General features: G+C 36.3%; 1 protein-coding gene and 1 long non-coding RNA gene across 10 annotated transcripts in view; one reads left to right on the top strand and one right to left on the bottom strand.

Moving 5' to 3' along the window:
• Positions 1-20819, top strand: part of slc41a1 (solute carrier family 41 member 1) — a 78496-nt gene that overhangs the window by 23609 nt on the left and 34068 nt on the right. For 3 of the 8 annotated variants that reach the window (XM_087271843.1, XM_087271842.1, XM_087271844.1), the window contains 3 exons: positions 5055-5212; positions 5287-5759; positions 16456-16563. In XM_087271843.1, coding sequence (XP_087127969.1) covers positions 5295-5759; positions 16456-16563 — 573 coding nt within the window. In that variant the 5' untranslated portion in view covers positions 5055-5212; positions 5287-5294. 8 annotated transcript variants of the gene reach the window in all.
• On the bottom strand, positions 11294-15575 carry LOC147841873 (uncharacterized). Of its 2 annotated transcripts, none has more exons than XR_015502969.1 (4): positions 15486-15575; positions 13198-15318; positions 12027-13146; positions 11294-11654 (listed from the first exon to the last, which is right to left on the bottom strand). It is a non-coding gene; the product is annotated as an uncharacterized LOC147841873 (long non-coding RNA). The 2 variants fall into 2 exon arrangements; XR_015502970.1 differs by having other exon boundaries at positions 13198-15152.

The raw sequence follows: 20819 nt of genomic DNA, 5'->3' as shown, positions 1-20819 counted from the left end.
CACTTTCTAACAACCTAAAATCAACCAAATATCAACGTCATTTGATGTCATTATTGGAAATCAAAATAATGCTGTCTTTAGACGCTGGCTAGACATTGAATTTTGGTCACCTGACATCACAACCTAAATCTAACCTAATATTAATGTCTTATGACATTGTGTGCCTTCTGGGCAATAACTAAATGCACTACAGAATGTTACGTTTACACACACACATCCACAAATTACATGTAAGTGTATCAACTTTTAACAGCATAATACTCACTACTCATGAGTAGTTTTAAAAGGGCTACTTTTTATCCTTCTCCGTTAATTGGCCTGTTGGTTCCTCCCCCTGACTGTGAGTTACCATTTTATTTTTCTGAATTAATAGCTTTTCTGTCATTATTAGCTAGGCGGTGCATTTTGTTGCAGTGGAAGTGTCCTCAACCCCCATCCCATACTCAGTGGATTAAAGATGCCTTATTTTTTGTTAAATTAGAAAAAATTAAACCTAGTCTTCGAGGTTCAGTGGTTAAATTTTCTAATATTTGGTTGCCATTTTTGGAACATGTCAAATCTCTAAGACTTGAGGCAATTACTGTGGAGTGAATGGTTGCCATTCTTGCATTTTTGTTTTGATCTGTGCTTCCAGTTGAGTATTAGTGCTGCTGATATAACACAAACCTAAATGAACAATGAACAACCCTAATTGTATTTTAGGCTGGTAAGTTAGGGTAACTATAATACAAATACTTGCAATATAATGCAGAAAATGACTTCATGTATGTATTAAAGATAATGAGTATTTATTAACGGATATTATGAATAAATATAGAGCAATAGAGAAAGATGACAGTAAATTAAAAATATATAAATATATAAATAAATAAAAGCAACACTATGCCATACTTATTACAGAATTACTGTTAAAAACAGAAAAAAAAAATCTGATTGTCAAATGTGTCACGTCTGTTTCACCAATTAAAATTCAAATGTAAACAGTCATGCAGGTTTTGCAGAAATGTTATGCTACTATATATACTAAAATATATACACAGTAAAAGGCTGAATTATTAGCCCCCTTTTGAATGTATTATTTTTTTTTTATATTTCCCAAATTATGTTTAACAGAGCAAGGAAATTGTCACAGTATGTCTGATAATGTTTTTTCTTCTGGAGAAAGTTTTTGTTTTATTTTGGCTAGAATAAAAGCAGTTATTAATTTTTTATGAACCATTTTAAGGACAAAATTATTAGCCCCTTTAAGTTATTTTTTTTCGACTGCCTTCAGAACAAACCATTGTCATACAATAACTTGCTTAATTACTCTAACCTGCCTAGTTAAACTAATTAACCTAGTTAAGCCTTTAAATGTCACTTAAAGCTGTATAGAAGTGTCTTGAAAAATATCTAGTCAAATATTATTTACTGTCATCATGACAAAAAAAATAAATCTGTTATTAAAAATTAGTTATTAAAACTATTATGTTTAGAAATGTGTTGAAAAAAATCTTCTCTATATTTAACAGACAATGGGAAAAAATAAACAGGGGGCAAATAATTCAAGGGGCTAATATTTCTGACTTCAACTATGTGTATGTGTGTGCATATATATATGTATAAATATATATATATATATATATATATATATATATATATATATATATATATATATATATATATATATATATATATATATATATGTATATATAAATATATATGTATATATATGTATATATAAATATATATGTATATATATGTATATATATATATAAATATATATGTGTGTATATATATATATGTATGTATATATAAATATATATATATATATGTATATATATATATATATATATGTATATATATATATGTATATATATATGTGTATATATGTGTATATGTATATATATATATATATATATATATATATATATATATATATATATATGTATATATATACATACAACATTATATACAACATTATATATATATATATATATATATATATATATATAACATTATTGTATCAGTATTTCTATTTCAAATACGCCTATTTGAGATATCATATTTTTAAAAATGTAATACCGGGTAAAATCTTATTACAGTAATACTGTCAGTTTTATACTGGCAATTTTTTACAGTGTAATATATTTATGTTAACATGAACATTTTAGGGACATTCTACCAGAAACTTACATTTTAACTTATAAAAAATGTTGCAGGGCCTGACTTAAGCTTGTCGTCCTCAAAAAAAAAAAGAAAAGAAAAGAAAAAAAATCATACAGAAACCAGCTAAATGATAGAACGCATCCTTGATCACTGTCAGCTTCTCCTCCATCAAATGATGTCCGAGTCATAGCCTTAAATGTGTATTGCACGCATGTTAAATTTTATGTTACATTTAATGCAAATGTGAGAGGACTGACAGAAACACAGGGACAATTGTAAATTTATTACAACTTAAACCTGCTATTTCTAAAGCGTTTTTTCTTCTAAATAACAGGTTTTAGCACAACAATCCTATTAAAGCTGTAGGTTCAATTGGGCTGAGGACAAGCACAGTGATAAAGTTTGTGCATTTGTAAAGTGTTTTCATTAAAAACTAAAATCTGAGAAGTAAATGAATGACATAATCCTTTACAGAACACATCACAGAAATCAACCATCAGTCCATTTTAGACATTTTTTTGGGATGGAATAATTTTTATTAACTGTATTTATGTTTTTTTGTGAGATAATGTACGTCTCTGGTAGAATGCCCGTTTTGTAATTTGGGTTATTCTCTTTTTTATTATCAATACACCGTAACTAAATGTAAAAAAAATCTCGAATATTTATTTTAAATCCATATTTCTTATTTATTTTTGCTTTATGTTTATTTCTGTCAATTAAATACAGTGACCGTTACATTAACATTCACATGGGTGCACTTGGGTGCAGTAAATGTACTACAGCTTTCGGAAGCACTTAGGGAAGACAAACACACTTAGTTTCAATCATTATCCAGGGACATTGTTAAATTAAAATAAAACCAACTGCGCTTCCTGATTTTTGCAAATAAACACACATTAAGACACAAGGAGCCCGCGATTCTTGGACTACTACGAGAAAGGCTTGTCTCATTAATGTTAATTACATGCCATGACGCTCAGCGCTCTGATTGGCTGAGAAGAACACTCCGCGCTAGTCAGTTCGCGCAGGAACGAATCCCACTAAGCGAGAGCTATGCACTCATGACTATTAATCAGGCTGCGTGAATGGACGCTCCAGAATGGTTACTTAGCAACGCCGGCGCGACGTCTTCGGATATTCATGAGCACATTGTTTACCATAGTAGGTTTTGTAATTTTCGTCAGCGTTGCCCGCCTAGTGACTTCCTCCTGTCATATAGATGCGCAGGATCGAGCGCGTGTCAAATGGAACAATGTAACTGATCGGAGTTGACAGCCTCAGCCGAGAGGTTACTGATTAATCTGGCTCCATAACCATAGATAAGGGCACGAGATCCGCCTGGATGACAGGAGAATGACAGCAGGTCCGCATTGAACATTTCACTGTCTTCTTCTCAAGGTAGGCGCCAGCGCTGATTGATTTACCTGGGCTTTTAATGCTGCTCTCTTATCTGATATAACAAATAAATCTGTTTAAGTACATACAGCATTTATTTTGCTCCATTGGTGATTTACGATCTAACGTTATTCCAATTATGTGCTTGCAAAGTCATAAATGACACGTGATTAATGCATGGGCTAATGTACAGTTGTGGTTGTAAAAAAGTATTTTATATTTTAAAACATTTTTTAGGAAGATTTATAATTAACGTTAATGGAGAACAGTTACACACAACAACTTTATTTTCATTCTACTTTTCATTTTAATATTATTATTATTATTATTATTATTATTATTATTTTAAGTACATATAGACCTATTGATCTCTGACGAAACCACATCAGCTCAAGAAACTGTATAGATCCAAAATGGGGGTTTGCTTTAGAAAACAGAACAGAACCTTTAGCTTCCAAAGTGCCGGATGCTGTTACACAAGTTTGTGCTGATTTGCTCTGGAAAAAAGTACTGTTTTCCCTACTTTGCTCCAGTTGGGATGTACTTTAACTTTAGTCCTATATTAATGGAATAAAGTTTCTCTACTGAGGGGTACACGAGAGAGGTGTTGATGCGAACCGAAGCAGCACCGAGCCGTGTTAATTTACGTCGTCCCATGCAGCGCTGGATTTGATCGGACTACTAAGTAGGGATTTTGTTTCAGTGCGGAGGTAATGAGCAAATTGTTGTTGGCTCGTATCCTCTCTTCCTTCTGTCGTGCCGAAAAGCCGTTTCTGGGTGCTTGTTTCTTTTGAAGAATCGCCCAGAAAGTTCCGTCATTTTTATAAAGTATGCACGTCATAGCCGGTTCACAAGTTTTTACCTCAGGCGGAAAGTGAGTGCAGTCATAACGAATATGTATCTCGTCTCTCATCATTACTTGTTGTTTTACATTGAACTTTTATTTTCTGTTATGACCGATTTATTTTTAGAGCTTTAAACTTGATTTATTGAGAGACTTGAATGCTGTTCATTTCATAGTTGTAAAAAATAACCTTATCGTTTTGTTTAGCAATTAAACTTAAGTTTTAGCTTTAGATAGTTGATATAATAAGTATGTCTATCTGATAGTTTGCAGGAAGAAACTTAACACTTATGAAAGTAGTTTTTTTAATCATATAAGATATTTTTAATCATATTAATTGTAATAAATGTAATTTCTTTTGCCAAATGACAAGCCAACCTTAGCCTCAGACATTTCAGTGTGTGTAACAGTACCCTGGCCTCAGAGACCTTTAAATACATTTCAAAAACCAATTCAGCACGTGGTGTAAAGTGAGACGCCTCCAGCTTTCCAGCTGCCCTGAGCTGGTTAGAAAGTTTTAGCCAAGTGCCTTCACGAGAGTCAAGCCATGGATGTTCGTTAGGACTCCTTTTCACATACAGACATCATCTTTGCACCATTTGTGAAGACTAATTCAACTTGGATATTCTTCTAACATGTGACTTTCTGTTGTTATGTCTTAAAGGGAAATTAGCTTTGAATGGGGAACATAATTCAAGTGCTACCCAAGTTCAGGCAGGATCTTACACAAGCCTGGAGACGGGGAACGCACCTGCCTCTCTTCCTCGACCTGTAGACTCCTTCATCAGCAACAGCCGTCTTTAATGGGATAAATCTCCAGAGGTCAGGCTGATCTAAACTCAAGTAAGACCCTCAAGCTTGCTCATTTCTTTTTAATTGACACTTTACATCCTAAGGCCTCCGCATGGTACTCTGGTTGAAAGATCAAGACAAACTGTCCGACATGTCCACCGGGACGGAAAGGATAGAGATGAAGAAGGAGGGGGTGCCGCCGGCGTACCACCACTCCAATGGGTCGGTCCATCCGGTTATACTACCAGACAGCCCAGAGGAGGTACCCCAGACACCCGGGGAGTACGAACTCACAGAGGTGACCTCCTTACCGGACTGCGGTGATCAGGAGAATGAGCGTCCGGACATGGTGGTCCTCGACTGTCGGGCCAACGCAAAAGGCCAGAGGGAAGAGGACGCGCTTTTGGAGAACGCTAGCCAAAGCAATGAGAGTGATGACACTAGTACGGACCAAAGCCCGGTGCCGCCGGCTCCACTTAAGGAAACGTCCTTCTCTATTGGACTCCAGGTTTTGATCCCTTTCCTGCTGGCAGGGTTTGGGACGGTTGCTGCTGGCATGGTACTGGACATTGTTCAGGTAAGTAAAACTCAAAATTTCCTGGAGTTTGGTGTCATATTTAAGGGTAAATTGATCATTTTAAGAATAGCAAAGAATTAAAAAGATAATTACACATTAATTTAAATACCAATTCTTACTCTTAAGTACACTGTAAAACCCAAAAAGGTAAGGTAACCCAAACTGTTTGAAGAAACCGATTGCAACAAACCATTTAAGTTCAAAAACTAATCCTAATAAGTACTGTGAACTTAATCCATTTGAGTAAACAAAGTAATTTGAGCACAGGAACCTCCTAGTAAATGAAGAGAACTCAAACCATCTGTGTACTGTAAAACTCTAAGTTAAGGCAACTCAAACCGTTTGAGGAAACCGATTGCAACAAAGCATTTGAGTTAAAAACTAATCTATACGAGTACTGTGAACTTACTCCATTTAAGTTGAAGTAATAAGGTATTTAATGAACTCATTACCTTCAACACTGAGTTCAAAACTCTTTTCAAATTAGTAGAATTAACTTTCAATCAATTTTGAGTGAACTACACTCATTTCAGTTGATAAAGTAGACTGTTGGGTTTTACAGTGTAGTGGTTTATTATCTCCTTATTATTGTTAATACATTGGCTGTTTATTAGTACTTATAAACTACATATTCTGCATATTTTTATTCTAGATCCTCAATCCTACCTAATACCCAGTTAGTTACTAGCTTAATAACTATTATAGGAGTTTACTGAGCTGTTAATGTTTTATTAATAGCAAGAATTGTAGCTTAAAATAAAGTGTGACCAAGATTTATTTTTATCCAAAGAGATTAAAGAAAGTCAAAGCAAGTATCAGAATGCACTATTGACGCTCATTCTTTGGTTTTGCATGCGTGTGATGCCATTGACAGAAAGCCATAAGTCAAATATGTTGTTTGGTGTTAAAGATCAGCAGAGCATGTCCTGCGTTAGATGTTCACATAACAGTTTCTTTCCAAATAAGCAGTGAGCACGTGCTGCCCTGTGCTAAGGGTTTCCCTTGCCCCTAACAGCATGTGGATGAGTGTCATGGAGTTGTTTTTCAAGCAGTGGACATGTAAGGCGTATAAATAATTGAACTAATGTTGAGAACTAAATGGGCTCTCTTTTCAGCCAGTGATAAACTGCCACGCAATCACTTAAGCATATTAGTAATTTTATATACAGTTGAAGTCAGAATTATTAACCCCATGTGTGTTTTTATCTGTTTAATGGAGAGAAGATTTTTTTTCAACAAATTTCTAAACATAATAGTTTTAATAACTCATTTCTAATACGTGTTTTATATTATCTTTGCCATGATGACAGTAAATAATATTTTACTAGATATTTTAAGACACCTCTATACAGCTTAAAGTGACATTTAAAGGCTTAACTGAGTTAATTATGTTAACTAGGCAGGTTAGGGTAATTAGGCAAGTTGTTATATAATGATGGTTTGTTCTGTTGGCTATCGAAAAAAATATAGCTTAAAGGCGCTAATAATTGTAACCTTTAAATGGTTTGTAAAAAATTAAAAACATGCTTTTATTCTAGCTGAAATAAAACAAATGAGACTTTCTCCAGAAGAAAAAATATAACCAGACATACTGTGAAAATTTCCTTGCTCTGTTAAACATCATTTGGAAAATATTTAGAAAAGAAAAAATAATATTTCGTTTAATAATAATAAGTAATAAGTTTAATAATTCTGATTTTAACTGTAGATATGAAGCATATTAAATGAAAGTGTCTGCTTTAGTGTTTCAAATAACTTTTTGTGAAAAATAATATATCATAAAATTCATTCAGTCATTTTAGCATAACAGATATTTACATAAAAATCAACCCACATTTATTAAAAGATATAAAAGAATAAGTCTTGTTGACTTATGAATAAAATCTAGTAGTTTAAAGCATTGTGAAAAATAAAATGACTATTAAGTAGTATTTTTGGGGCAGTACTTAAATAAAGTAATTTAATATGTCATCAAAGAAGCTCATTTTATTCTATATTTATATAGCTATGCTTATTTCCAATCCGCTCGATGCAGTACAGTCCTGCATGTGTGTGTTTTTACAGTCGGCGGGTTTAAAAAAAGGAGCACATCCCTGCTGACAGGCTGTATATTTTTTAAGGTCAGTCCAATAAAGAATAAAGTCAGCTGTGTCCACTTTAAATCCGTATACGCCACATTGTGCAATGTATTTTTGATTCAAAGTAGAAGATCTGGTTTTGAAGAGGAAGTATTTTGGAAGATGCAGCCGAGTGACACCAATAAGTGTTAAAGATCTTTATCCCTTGATGCAGTTTCCTTGCAATAGTGCAGTTAGCAAGAAATTAAAGAGTTATAATGGCGCATTTAGCTCATTGTTTTTTTTTTTTTTAATAGCTTAATAAAACACCATTGGCTGCTCAAAATATAATTCCACAGTGGTAATTAGATGAGTAATCTCCACTACCGACCTATGAAAACCGCAGTAGTTTTCAAATAGACACCACTTTCTGTTGTACCCTGAGAAGATGTGAAAATGATTAACCACATGGGATTTTCAGAAAGAGGGTTTCATACTTACCTCACTTCCTTAGCTAAGCAAAAGATAGAAATCATGCATTCGAAATGCTGAAAGAGCGATTGTTTATTACATGTTTTCCGAGGAAAGGGTGTAGACCTGTGGATTTTATAACCAATTGTGTGCGCTATTCACATAATCATTGTAGACGGCATGAGTTTTGTAGTCTTATCCAGAATGTAAACTTGTTTTGCAGCTGGATTGGTGCTTTTTTTTTTGCTTATACTCTGATGATGTGGAATGTATTGTGCTAGAAAAGCTCTATTCAGACCTGTTTGCGCTTAAATCTGAATGTGTGTTAAACTATTTTTACCACAAGGACAACAGACTAAACATTAAGGCCTGAAAGGAAGCCAGTTGGGGTTTACCACATCCAGCGTCATCTCATTCTGACTGGATTCGATGTAGGCTGAGTAGTACAAGCTTTATTGTTCGTGAGCTGAGATCATATAGTAAACATCTGCGTAGTTCAGTTTGATGATGCTGAAAATTATATAAAATTTGTGCCAGACAACCTGTCGAGTGATTGTGCTGTGGGAAGCAGGTGCCAAAATTGTGCCTCCTTTCTGTTCTGGTGTTTAAGCATCAAACTAATGATACATAAATAATCAGATTTCTTGGATTTATTGCAAATGTGATTATTTAGGGTGTACTTACACTATGTACAGTTGCCTTGAACCAGGCCGAAGCATGCTTGTCCCCCCTCCTGTCTCCCACAAAGGCCCGCAGTCACATTGCATTCGCTCCTGAGCATGCTTACGTCATCGATGATGCGCTGTTCAGTAAGAAGGGCCCTTGCTCAGCACTTTGAAGATTTCTTTAGTTATGTTTAGTCATTTGATCGGCAGTGACACTGTCGAATATTTCGCAGAACAGATCAGCCACTTTTGATGCTCATAAACAATCATAAAGTCCTCGTGCTGCAGGAATTAGGAGGTTTTCTGAAGGTGCAGCTGTCGTGGAGTGAGGGGTTTGCGTCTTTAATAATCTACGACAGTTTGCATTCATTGAACAGTAAGAATGATTAATAAATACATATGAAACAGTCCCTTTAATGTCACATAAAACAGCAGAGCCAGCGAAATGCGATGAAGGCCTCCGATGCAGCGTCAAACAGCAGCGCAATGTGACGAAAGCCTCCGATACAGCGACACGATGAAATCCTCTGATGCAGCATCACACACGCGATGAAACAGCAGCGCGGTGCGATGCGATGAAAGGCTCCAATGACGGCGAGTTTTAATGTAGCGACCCCATGGCATCAAAGGAGGCAGAGAGTTTTCACTGATGCTTGCACTGTGATTTATTTGACCATAAGCCATAAACCCTTTGAAACTGTAAGAAACACTGCAATGCTTCACTTGTTTAATGATCATATTTCACTGTTAAACTACACAAACCGAAAAAATACAGTGTAAACAATCACAAGAACGTAAAGCGTAATATACACACATTCACAATGCAAACGCAAAGCATAGTTCAATAAACAACATCAAAGTACCAACACACAAATAAACACAAAACAAACATATCTCATTCCACTTTGCCAAAAAACGGGGAAACTAAATAACTGTTGTCATTCCTATAACTGGAGTCTGCTGTTCATAGTTGTGTTTTAACACAAGGTAACGCAAGACAAGCTGTTACACAACGGCCAACGCTGACGGTTGCTGCGTCCGAAACCGCATACTTCCATACTATATAGTACGCTAAAATCAGTATACGAGCCGAGTAGTATGTCTGAATTCATAGAATTCGAAAATCAGTAGGCGAGAAGTACCCGGATGACTTACTACTTCCGGCGAGATTCTGAAGTGCGCATCCCATGCACGCTGCGCTATCCCATATTGCCCCGTGAGAGAATTCATGAATGGAAGTGAGGCGGCGCAACTGACGCAGGTAGGTCACATGACCATGACAAAATGGCGGATGTAGTAAGTCCAAATTCCATTCATACTTTTCACATTCATACTTTATAGAACGTACTTTTCTAACGGCCGAGTAGTACGTTTAAATTCAAATGCAGTACCTACTGAGTAGTAGGCGGTTTCTGACGCAGCTTATGAGAATCTGGATGGAAAGCTACTAAGCCCAAAATTACTTGGCAACTTATAGGCTGTTGCCCTCTAGAGGTGACTTAAAGATGGGGAGGGTGGTGGTCATTACATCTCATCTTCAGTTTCTGGCTCAGGCGTGCTTTGCACTGACACTACAAGCGTACCGCTTGTGCCAAAGCCCAAGTGAACCGCGCACCTTTACTGCATTTCGTTGCATTGTACTTGTACATGTGTAATGACAATAAAGTTGAATCTAATCTAAAATCATCTAAACCTCTTCCAACCGTTCATGAACCCGATTCAGAGCACTCACACTTATCAAACGATTCGGGAGACGGGCCTGGGCACGGTTCGGATAGCATAGTGTGAGTGCACTTTTAGTTGTGTTGCTGTGTCTCAGTTAGTACTACTTAGGATTTAGGGTGAGGGTTGTCATGTCCTGTTCTCATCCAATAGGTACGTTCCAATCTTAAAGGAACTATATGTATGAATTTATCAGTCATGATCAGAGTTGGGTGTAATGCATTTCCTAGTAAAGCGTAACTGTATTCTAATTACATTTTTGGGGAATGCAGTAATGTAACGAGTTGCATTTTTAAATTTGTGTAATTTGATTACAGTTACTAACATCAGTGTAATCGCGTTACGTACGTTACAAATTTAGTTTTAGAAAACAATATTTGCTTTTTTTTAAATCACGTTTTCTGCTGCGACGTCACTTTGAAAGTCGCTTTCGCTTTTACATTTCTGGAAATTGCTGTAATAGCTGTGGACAAGAGTGCTTGCTTCAAGTTAAAAATACAGACATTTCTTTGACCTCACTGAGCATAAAAACAAGTCTGCAGTCCAAGTCCAGTCTTTAAAGAACTTTCGGCTGCAGTGATTGAGCCAATTCAGTGGTTGGAATGATTAGGAGGCCATCAAGGCAAACAAGTTTGGAACAAGTGAAGATTAAGTAAATGACGAGATAGTTCACCCAAAACTTAAAATTATCTCTTTTAGTCTTTTGAATATGTCAAGCTCCTGTGATCAACCCATTTTAATGTTTTTCAGTGAATATTAAATTACCGAAAGAGCTACAGTTTATTTAGTATTTTTATATGTTTTAAAAGTAACTTCAAAGTAAAATAATTAGTAATCTGATTACTTTTTACATGAAGTAATCAGTAATCTAATCAAATTACAACTTTCCAGAAGTAGTCAGTAACTTGTAATCTATTACTTTTTTAAGTAACTTACCCAAAATTAGTCATGATACATGTATATTACCACTTGTTAGAAAACTTTAAAAAAATGAGACCTTCCTTGACCCCATGAGTTTTACTATGCTCCAGATAATGCCAAAAGAGCCATTCTGTACTGTTACGTCAATGTGTCATGCAAAGATAAGAGATTATTTCATATTGTAGTGTCACTAAGACTATAAACTATAGATTATATAGATCTGGCTGTGCTGTTCCAGCTTTCTTCAAAATATCTTTGTGTGTTTCACTGGACAAAATGTTATTTAGTCCCTTCATTGCTGTTCAATTAAGAGCCTTTAAGCCTTTATAATGGAGTCATTGAAATACTCATTGCAAAAACCCTGAAGTGTAATTGGGGGTTGTTTCAAGACTTTGAACTTTTATGACTTAAAAACATACTTTCCATGTTACAAGGTCAATGAAGTTACTATTTATGGTTCTTCATCCGATAAAGGGTTAACACCAATGGAAATTTTCAAGGTTTTTTTTTAGTTAAAAGGGTTTCTTAAGATTTTTTTTTAAAGAACGTAAGTTCATTGCGGGTTTGGTGTAGTAGGACTGGTGGGTTACATGTGGGGGCTCGTCAGGGATGGGAGTGAGTGTAATGGTGGCCAGCTAGGGAAGTGCTATGCAGGTAAACCTCAGTTCTCTGACCTATAGTGCCAGACGCTAGAGGTCATGGTCTTTAGCCTCCTTGTCGAGCAATCGACTCGCATACGAAGAATCGCTAGTTCGATCCCAGCTCAGAGTGGGTTGGGTGCAGTAGGACTGGTGGGTTACATGTGGGGGCTCGTCGGGGATGGGACTAAGGTTTAGGGGTGTGAGCGTAATGTAGGCCAGTTAGCGAAGTGCTTTTCAGGTAAACCTCAGTCCTCTGACCCCCTGAAGGTGCTTTAGAGACAGACGCTAGAGGTCTTTAGCCACCTTGTGAGAGCAACCGACTCGCATACAAAAAATTGCAGGTTTGATCCCAGCTCAGATCGGGTTGGGTGCAGTAGGACTGGTGGGTTACATGTGGGGGCTCGTCCGGGATGGGAGTAAGGTTTAGGGGTGAGCGTAATGGAGGCCAGCTAGCAAAGTGCTTTTCAGGTAAACCTCAGTCCTCTGACCTCTGAAGGTGCTTTAGCGACAGTCGCTAGAGGTCTTTAGCCTTCGTGTTAGAGCAACCGACTCGCATACAAAAAATTGCAGGTTTGATCCCATCTCAGATCGGGTTGGGTGCAGTAGGACTGGTGGGTTACATGTGGGGGCTCATCTGGGATGAGAGTAAGGTTTAGGGGGTGAGTGTATTGGAGGCCAGCTAACGAAGTGCTTTTCAGGTAAACCTCAGACCTCTGACCCACTGAAGGTGCTTTAGAGACAGACGCTAGAGGTCTTTAGCCTCCTTGTTAGAGCAACCAACTCGCATACAAAAAATTGCAGGTTTGATTCCATCTCAGATCGGGTTGGGTGCAGTAGGACTGGTGGGTTACATGTGGGGGCTCGTCCGGGATGGGAGTAAGGTTTAGGGGGTGAGTGTATTGGAGGCCAGCTAGCGAAGTGCTTTGTAGATAAACCTCAGTTTTCTGATCTCTGAATGTGCTATAAGAATTGCAGGTTCGATCCCAGCTCAGATCGGGTTGGGTGCAGTAGGACCAGTGGGTTACACAATCTTTTTTTGGTTTTTTGAGAATTCTCTGCTAAAAGGTTCTTCTTTTACATTGGGGCAACCCCACTACTCTATTTGTAAACTTTTTAACATGTTATGCCTTATTTTTAAAACTGTAATATTGTATACTTGCAGCAATATAAGGCATATTTAAGCATGCACATAAATGACTGCAGGTTCACCGGTGTTAAACACAACCCAGGTCTGTAGAGTGTCTTCAGAATTCCTCTGTGACCTTATACGCTATGCCTTGGAGACCAAGGTGCTGGAACTGAGGAGCGTTGCCAGCCAACATTACACAATCCTGCAATCCGAGACCCCCCTCTGGTCGCATGCCTGCACTGCTGTGCGTCAATTTCGCAGAACCCATGGAGGCACATGGAAGCACTGGCCAGGACTATGCTGTTCCCCTGAAGACAACATCGTACTGGGGGAGGGAGATAGACAGAGTAGAGGAGGTTCAGTCAAAGGGAACCGAACACAAAGTGGCTGAGCGCCAGCTCCCAATTGATGTTCGTCCTTTTTTTAAAAGTGGCCCCTGCACTGCCAAAGGCTCAAGGAAAAAGAAGCGGCCATTTAAACCCACCCATTGGAAGCTGCACCGCTCGAACTCTTCAACTAGTGCTTATTGCTGCTATTTGTAGATTTGTTGTCTTATGTTTACCTTTCGCTTTTTCTCGAACTTTACGTTAGCAGTGCCCGCCGTGCTTTCTCACTATCTTTATGTGCTGACAAGATGCTAGAATTGATTTAGCTAGTCAGTGTCAGGCCTGTAATTGCTGTGCACCAGTGGGAATGGCTCTAAAGATAAGCACTCTTTCTACGTATTGATCTATACCGCTCGCTGCTGCAATGCATCTAAGGCACTGCAGCCTAATGGAAAAAAAACAGCCTGCCAGTTACCAGAGTCATCAACATTAGCCGTCTCAAGTCAGACGCTTGGAAGAGAATCAAATGGACGAAGTCGTCAATAGACCTGAAATTGGCCAGAGTTTAACATTGGCAGATGATAAGTTCACTGCTATCACAGCTTTTCTCTCTTAAAAGTGTAGAAACGTTTGTTGTAAAAGGAGCAGTATTTGGTTATTTTGGTGCTTATTTAACATGCAGGAGGATTTATTGCTCAGAGGTTAAATGTAAAACGGGATTTTCTAATTGAGAGTCAAAAATTAGACTTCCTATTTTGGTGTTCACATTAATTTAGGTTTACAAACATGATTTTATTTTATAGCAAGCATGTTAAATGCAAATATTTCAAATTACATCAGTGAAAATTTCAAAATATGGTTAAAATAATGCTAAATTTTCATGGAAAAATAAATAGCATTCTTATTCTGACCCATACTTCTTAAAATATCTAAAAGAATAAGTGATCATATTTAATTGTATTGTATTTTATGTTACAAAAACGTATTGGAGGGATATGGTTAAACCCTGTGGTTTAAAGGATAAAAATTAGGGGAAACATGATGATACTATTTTAGTGCAAATCTGTAAATAGATTTTTTTATTGTTATCAAATGATTTTTGTGACTTCTATCGTTACACTGAGTAACATTTAGTATCATTCAAATGACAACTAAAACCCATCTCTTCCACGATCACCTGAACCCCTGTAAACAAGACCGCCTTTTCTCTGCCCCTCAGCACACCACATGACAACCTCAAAACATTTATGTAATTAAGCGTGGCTCACACAGGTGGGCTGGCTTGACAAACCACCTGTAGAAAAAACACACTTTCATCTTTCTGTCACTTTAACTGACACTTGCACCAGTTCTTGCACATTTGCATCAATCACCCCATATCTCTAAAAAAAAAAAAAAAAAAAAAAACATTGTGCATTTATGAAGAGTGAAACACACAGGTGAGTGGGCTTGACAAACCACCTGTAGAAAAAACACACTTTCATCTTTCTGTCACTTTAACTGACACTTGCACCAGTTCTTGCACATTTGCATCAATCACCCCATATCTCTAAAAAAAAAAAAAAAAAAAAAACATTGTGCATTTATGAAGAGTGAAACACACAGGTGAGTGGGCTTGACAAACCACCTGTAGAAAAAACACACTTTCATCTTTCTGTCACTTTAACTGACACTTGCACCAGTTCTTGCACATTTGCATCAATCACCCCATATCTCTAAAAAAAAAAAAAAAAAAAAAAACATTGTGCATTTATGAAGAGTGAAACACACAGGTGAGTGGGCTTGACAAACCACCTGTAGAAAAAACACACTTTTATCTTTCTGTCACTTTAACTGACACTTGCACCAGTTCTTGAACATTTGTATCAATCACCCCATATCTCTAAAAAAAAAATAAATAAAAAATTGTGCATTTATGAAGAGTGAAACACACAGGTGAGTGGGCTTGACAAACCACCTGTAGAAAACACACACTTTCATCTTTCTGTCACTTTAACTGACACTTGCACCAGTTTTTGCACATTTGCATCAATCACCCAATATCTCTAAAAAAAAAAAAAAAAAACATTGTGCATTTATGAAGTGTGCCTCACACAGGAGAGTGGGCTTGACAAACCACCTGTAGAAACACTTTTCTCTCTAAAACCCCTTCTTTCTTACTCTAGAATTTAATTCTCTGAGCATTAACAGATTCTTTGTATAATCAGCACTTCTTGTGTGTATTGCCTTTGGTTGATTCGCTGAATGCCTCCTTAATTTTAAGTCGCTTTAGACAGAAGAGTCTGCGTGATCTTAAAAAGTCTTAAATTTACTGAAATATGATTATGTAGATCTTAAATAATTTTAAACAGGTCTTTATTTTCCCTTGTCCATGTAACATTACTCAATCGGTACAACCAACAATCAATCAAAAAAAAAAAAATTTAACAAAAATGAAAATTATCAACCCTGTTAACCAATATAGTTTAATTATTTCATTATGAAATTTCATTCATAATGGTCCTAAAAAGTCTTAAATTTGACTTGAAACCTGATTTTAGCATTTAAAAGTATTTAAACACAGCATTCTAGTATATGTGACTTCAGAGTAGAGTATACGGATCAATTTTCCTTTAATTAAGCCTATTGAATTGCAGCTCATGATCAAATTTAATGATATCAAACAGATCTCATATAAAAATCTGTCTTTAGGCTTGCAGAAGATCTCTAAGTGCAATTTGGCCGTGATGTTTAGACACTAAAAAGTGTTTCTCTTTCTCAACAGCACTGGACAGTGTTCACGGAGGTGACTGAAGTCTTTATCCTTGTGCCTGCTCTCCTGGGCCTGAAAGGGAACTTGGAGATGACCCTTGCATCCAGACTGTCTACCGCGGTAAGGATAATATTGCACACATTGGCTTTCTAATAGGCAGAAGTACAGCTTGTGTGATTATTTGGTCCGCATAAAGTAAATGTTGATGGAATGGGACGACTTTAACTTGATATTCAATTAAAACTCGGCCGCATGTTATAATACCATTCAATTTCAATCACATTGTTTTTTTTCTTTGTCTCGATAATGAGTTATGTTTGCACATGCTTTTATGCAACTTTCAGAGGTGTGCTAGAGTTTAGTAACTGGAAATATAATCGCTAGTGTCAAATCTGCACTACTGTTCTCATTTGAAAGATTTATTTATTTTTGGTAAAACAGGATGTCATGCATTTTTTATGATAAACCATTAAGTTAAATGTAGTTATATAGAGGACAGCAAGCATTTATAAAAGATGGATGAGGAATATTGTGGTATTATTTTTAGGGATCAGTAAATTTAACAGCCTTTATTAAAAAAAATTATAGTAACGAACTCACGATTTTTGAGAGTTTATTTGTTGCTTTGTTAGAACATACCCAACTAACATGTGTATATTTATATGCAAACTCCACTTGTTATTGTTTTATACTTACAATACTTTGAAAGAGTGTAGTTATGACCTATTTTGGGAAGAAATCGATTGTTTTATTCAGCAAGGACAGATTAAACTGATACAAAATCACAGGAAAGACATTTATAATGTCGCAAAAGATTTTCGTTTCAAGTAAATGTTGATCTTTTGAACTTTTGCCGCAAAAAATGTACAAAATATTGCAGCACAAATGTTTAAAGCTTTCATAATAATGATAATGGCCTCATTGCAGTGATTTCTAGGGGATTATGTAACATTCAAGACTGGAGTAATGATGCATACAAATTCTGCTTTGAGTCACGAGGATAATTGACATTTGAAAATATATGCTATATAATCAAATATCTTTTTATCGTATTTTGTTAATGTTAAATACAAATAAAGCCTATAAGGGCATCAGATAAGTTTTTTTTAAAACATCAAAACATATTTGATTTAATCAATGGCCATTTAATTAATTTTCTTGAATATGTCAGGATCACGTTTTTGATTTCTTGTTTGTGCAGACATACAATTCGTTTAACTGTATGTCTGTAAACGCCAACACCACAAGTCAAATATCCACTATAAAATATTTACACAAAGTTTCATTGTCTTTAGCTGAAGTATATTGAAACTGTAGGCATACTGCTTTATTCTCTAAAATCATATTGGGACATCATTAGGACACTATGGTCAAATAACACTCTTAAAGTTGACAGTAAAATTGACACGATGAAATATATTAGTTTATTTATAGGTTTTTGGAAAGTTGCTTTGACTTTCAACCTGATGATATCAAGCAGAACTCAAAACGAATTTGAGTAGCTCTATAGTTGTTTGCACTTTCCAGCAGGCACACAATAGCCCCTTTCACACATACAACCTTTCCGGAAAATTGCCAGCATTTTTCCGGAAAGGTTGTATGTGTGAACAGGTCCTTTTTGAAAATACCGGTAAATTCGTTCTGGCTATTTTCCGGAAAGAGAAGTTGTAACATTACCGACAATTTGCCGGAATGCTGCGCTGTGTGAATGCAGAAGGAAGATTGCCGTAATAAGTGCGTGCACGTCTAGAACGTGCTGACGTGAGACGTCTGCTTTAGCTAATCACAACAGTCAGACGCATTTACGTCCACGCGGTTTGTGAGAATAAAAGCCTTTGAATATTTTTCCAGGCACATTTAGCTGCTAGAAGTTAGTCAGATCATGTTTATATGTTCTTCTTAATGCCAACTGTGTAAATAATCATCGATAAGATGCTTATGATAAGCCGTTGTTTGTTTACCTTCAAGCTTTGCGTGTGCCTGTGAAACAGCCTGTGAGCGCCTGCACACGCACATATTATGAACATCTCGACATGCGAAAGTTGTTCACAATATTGATCATCCACAGAGTTTGTAATTTAGTCAAATGTTTACAAATACAAGCGCACCCGTTTAAAGCTCATTTGTGGTGAATGATGTAAGAATTTACCGGTATTTTGGTATGGATGTGTGAACGCTCTTTTCCAGAAAATTTCCGTAACGTCCTCGCCTGTGTGAACAGCTCTTTTTTGAATATACCGGTAAAGTCGTTCCGGAAATTTTCCAGATATTTACCGGTATCACTGTGTGAAAGGGGCTAATGTCATAAGACGTTACGTTACGTTACGTTACGTTACGACCAAAATTCAGTGTCCAGCTAGTTTCTAAAGACAACGTTATTTTGACTTCCAACAATGTCGTCAAGTGACGTTGATTTTACATTGTGTTGGAAAGTGACCAAAATCCAAAATCAAGACAGCATCTTAAACCAATGTCATCTTGGCGTCAAATGCTGACAATTATTGGTGAGGTATGGCAACCAAAATCCAACATCCTATAGACATCATTGCGGTAACATCCACACAACGTTAAGCTGTAACATCATTAGATGTTGATATTTGGTTGAGTTTAGGTTGGACATTGATGTCGGCCTGACGTTGGGTTCTGATGTCAACCCGATCTTCATTTCCAAATAAAATACAACGTCCCCATGATGTTTGGGTACATCTGACATCATATTGACATCCTGTGCATGCTGGGTTCATTCTATTAACTGAAATCATACCGATTTGATAACTGAACTTAAATTATTTAAGTTATTCATACTCTAAATGTTTTATAAACTGGTTTCCTCAAACAATTTGAGTTATCTTATCAGGTTTTACAGTGCATAAATGTCATAAATAATCCTTTTAAGCACTCAAACTTACACCTCTCACAGTTACACTTCGTACTCCAACACTCAATGCGTCTCGTCTAGACACAGTTGTGCCAGATTTGTGGCAAATCCAGACATTCTTTTGGGCTGCGGTTCTCTGAGCTCCTGCCGCAAGATTACACGTATAATCATAACACGTCCTTAAGCAGCCCACGTTAACTGGTTAAATCTGGGAGCAGTGTTTGCACGCTCTCAGACGACATTGTTTTCATTTAATTACATTTGAGAGCAATGATTTAAAGTAACCATAATTAGGCCGCCCCAGTATTTATTCACCTCCTTGTCATTTCGAGCCTACGTTAGGAAAATAATCTGATGTGGAAGGACGTGGAAGCAAGTACATGATGTGAAAATGATGTTCGTTTTTTGGGTGAATCAGTCCTTTAAATCCTTATTAAACATTTGGACTTGCTGAACGCTTTCAATTAGGTGCAAAATCCCACATTTAGGGAGAGCTGATTTCAGTTTTGGTGGAATTTAGTGAAAGGGTGAACAGACAGTGCGGCCCCCCCATGGTTTTGAGGCCGTCTGTGTGCTGTAAATCTACAGCAAGTGCTCAGCCGCTTTATGATGTTTCTGCTAATTATCAGCAGATTAAGTGCACTGTTGGTTTCTAATGCTCTTACATCAAATTCCTTTAATAGTATTAGACCCACATGACCAGATTTTTACTTTTTTATTCATTTCATGCCTTTGAATGTGACTCGTCCTGTTAAACATCAATGTGAATTGTTACTCCGTGTTATTTTTTTAATTTTTTTTATTTTTGGAGGGGTTACACATTTGAACCGTTTGAAAAGCTAGTAAATTTACTCAAGAAATCTTCAATCCTTGTGTCAATGTATGTTTTGTTTACACAGTGGGACATCCAGTATCAAACTGCTTCAAAGGGGGCCCATTATACCCCCTTTTACAAGATGTAAAATAAGTCTCTGATGTCCCTAGAGTGTGTATGTGAAGTTTTAGCCTAAAATACTCCACAAATAATGTTTTATAGCTCTTTGAAACTGACACTTTTAGGCTTTGATCCTAAATGTGCCATTTTGGTGACTGTCGCTTAAAATTCAAATGGGATAAAGGGTTCTATTTTAGATTTTACAATCTAAGCACAAAGTGTAAAGCGCAAGATGCAAAAGCATTAAGGGCGTATACGAATCCACTTTAGCTGTTTTTAAAAAAAATTAATTTATGCAAGTAGTACACAAAATGGGATCGCATGCAAAAGAACAAAACAACAACAAAAACATGAAAACACAATGTGTGCGTGTGTGTGCGCACATTTAAAGGTAACTAGGTGGATAGTCTGAGTACATGCATATGGTGAAAAAAATGTGTGTATGTATGTATGTATGTATATATATATATATATATATATATATATATATATATATATATATATATATATATATATATAAATAAAATAAATAGAGAAAAAAAATCTGTGGTAAGGAGTGACAAC

The sequence above is a fragment of the Danio rerio genome, chromosome 11 (assembly GCF_052040795.2).
Source record: "Danio rerio strain M-AB ecotype USA chromosome 11, GRCz13ab, whole genome shotgun sequence".
Lineage (NCBI taxonomy): Eukaryota > Metazoa > Chordata > Actinopteri > Cypriniformes > Danionidae > Danio > Danio rerio.
This window is presented reverse-complemented; position numbering and strand designations above follow the sequence as displayed.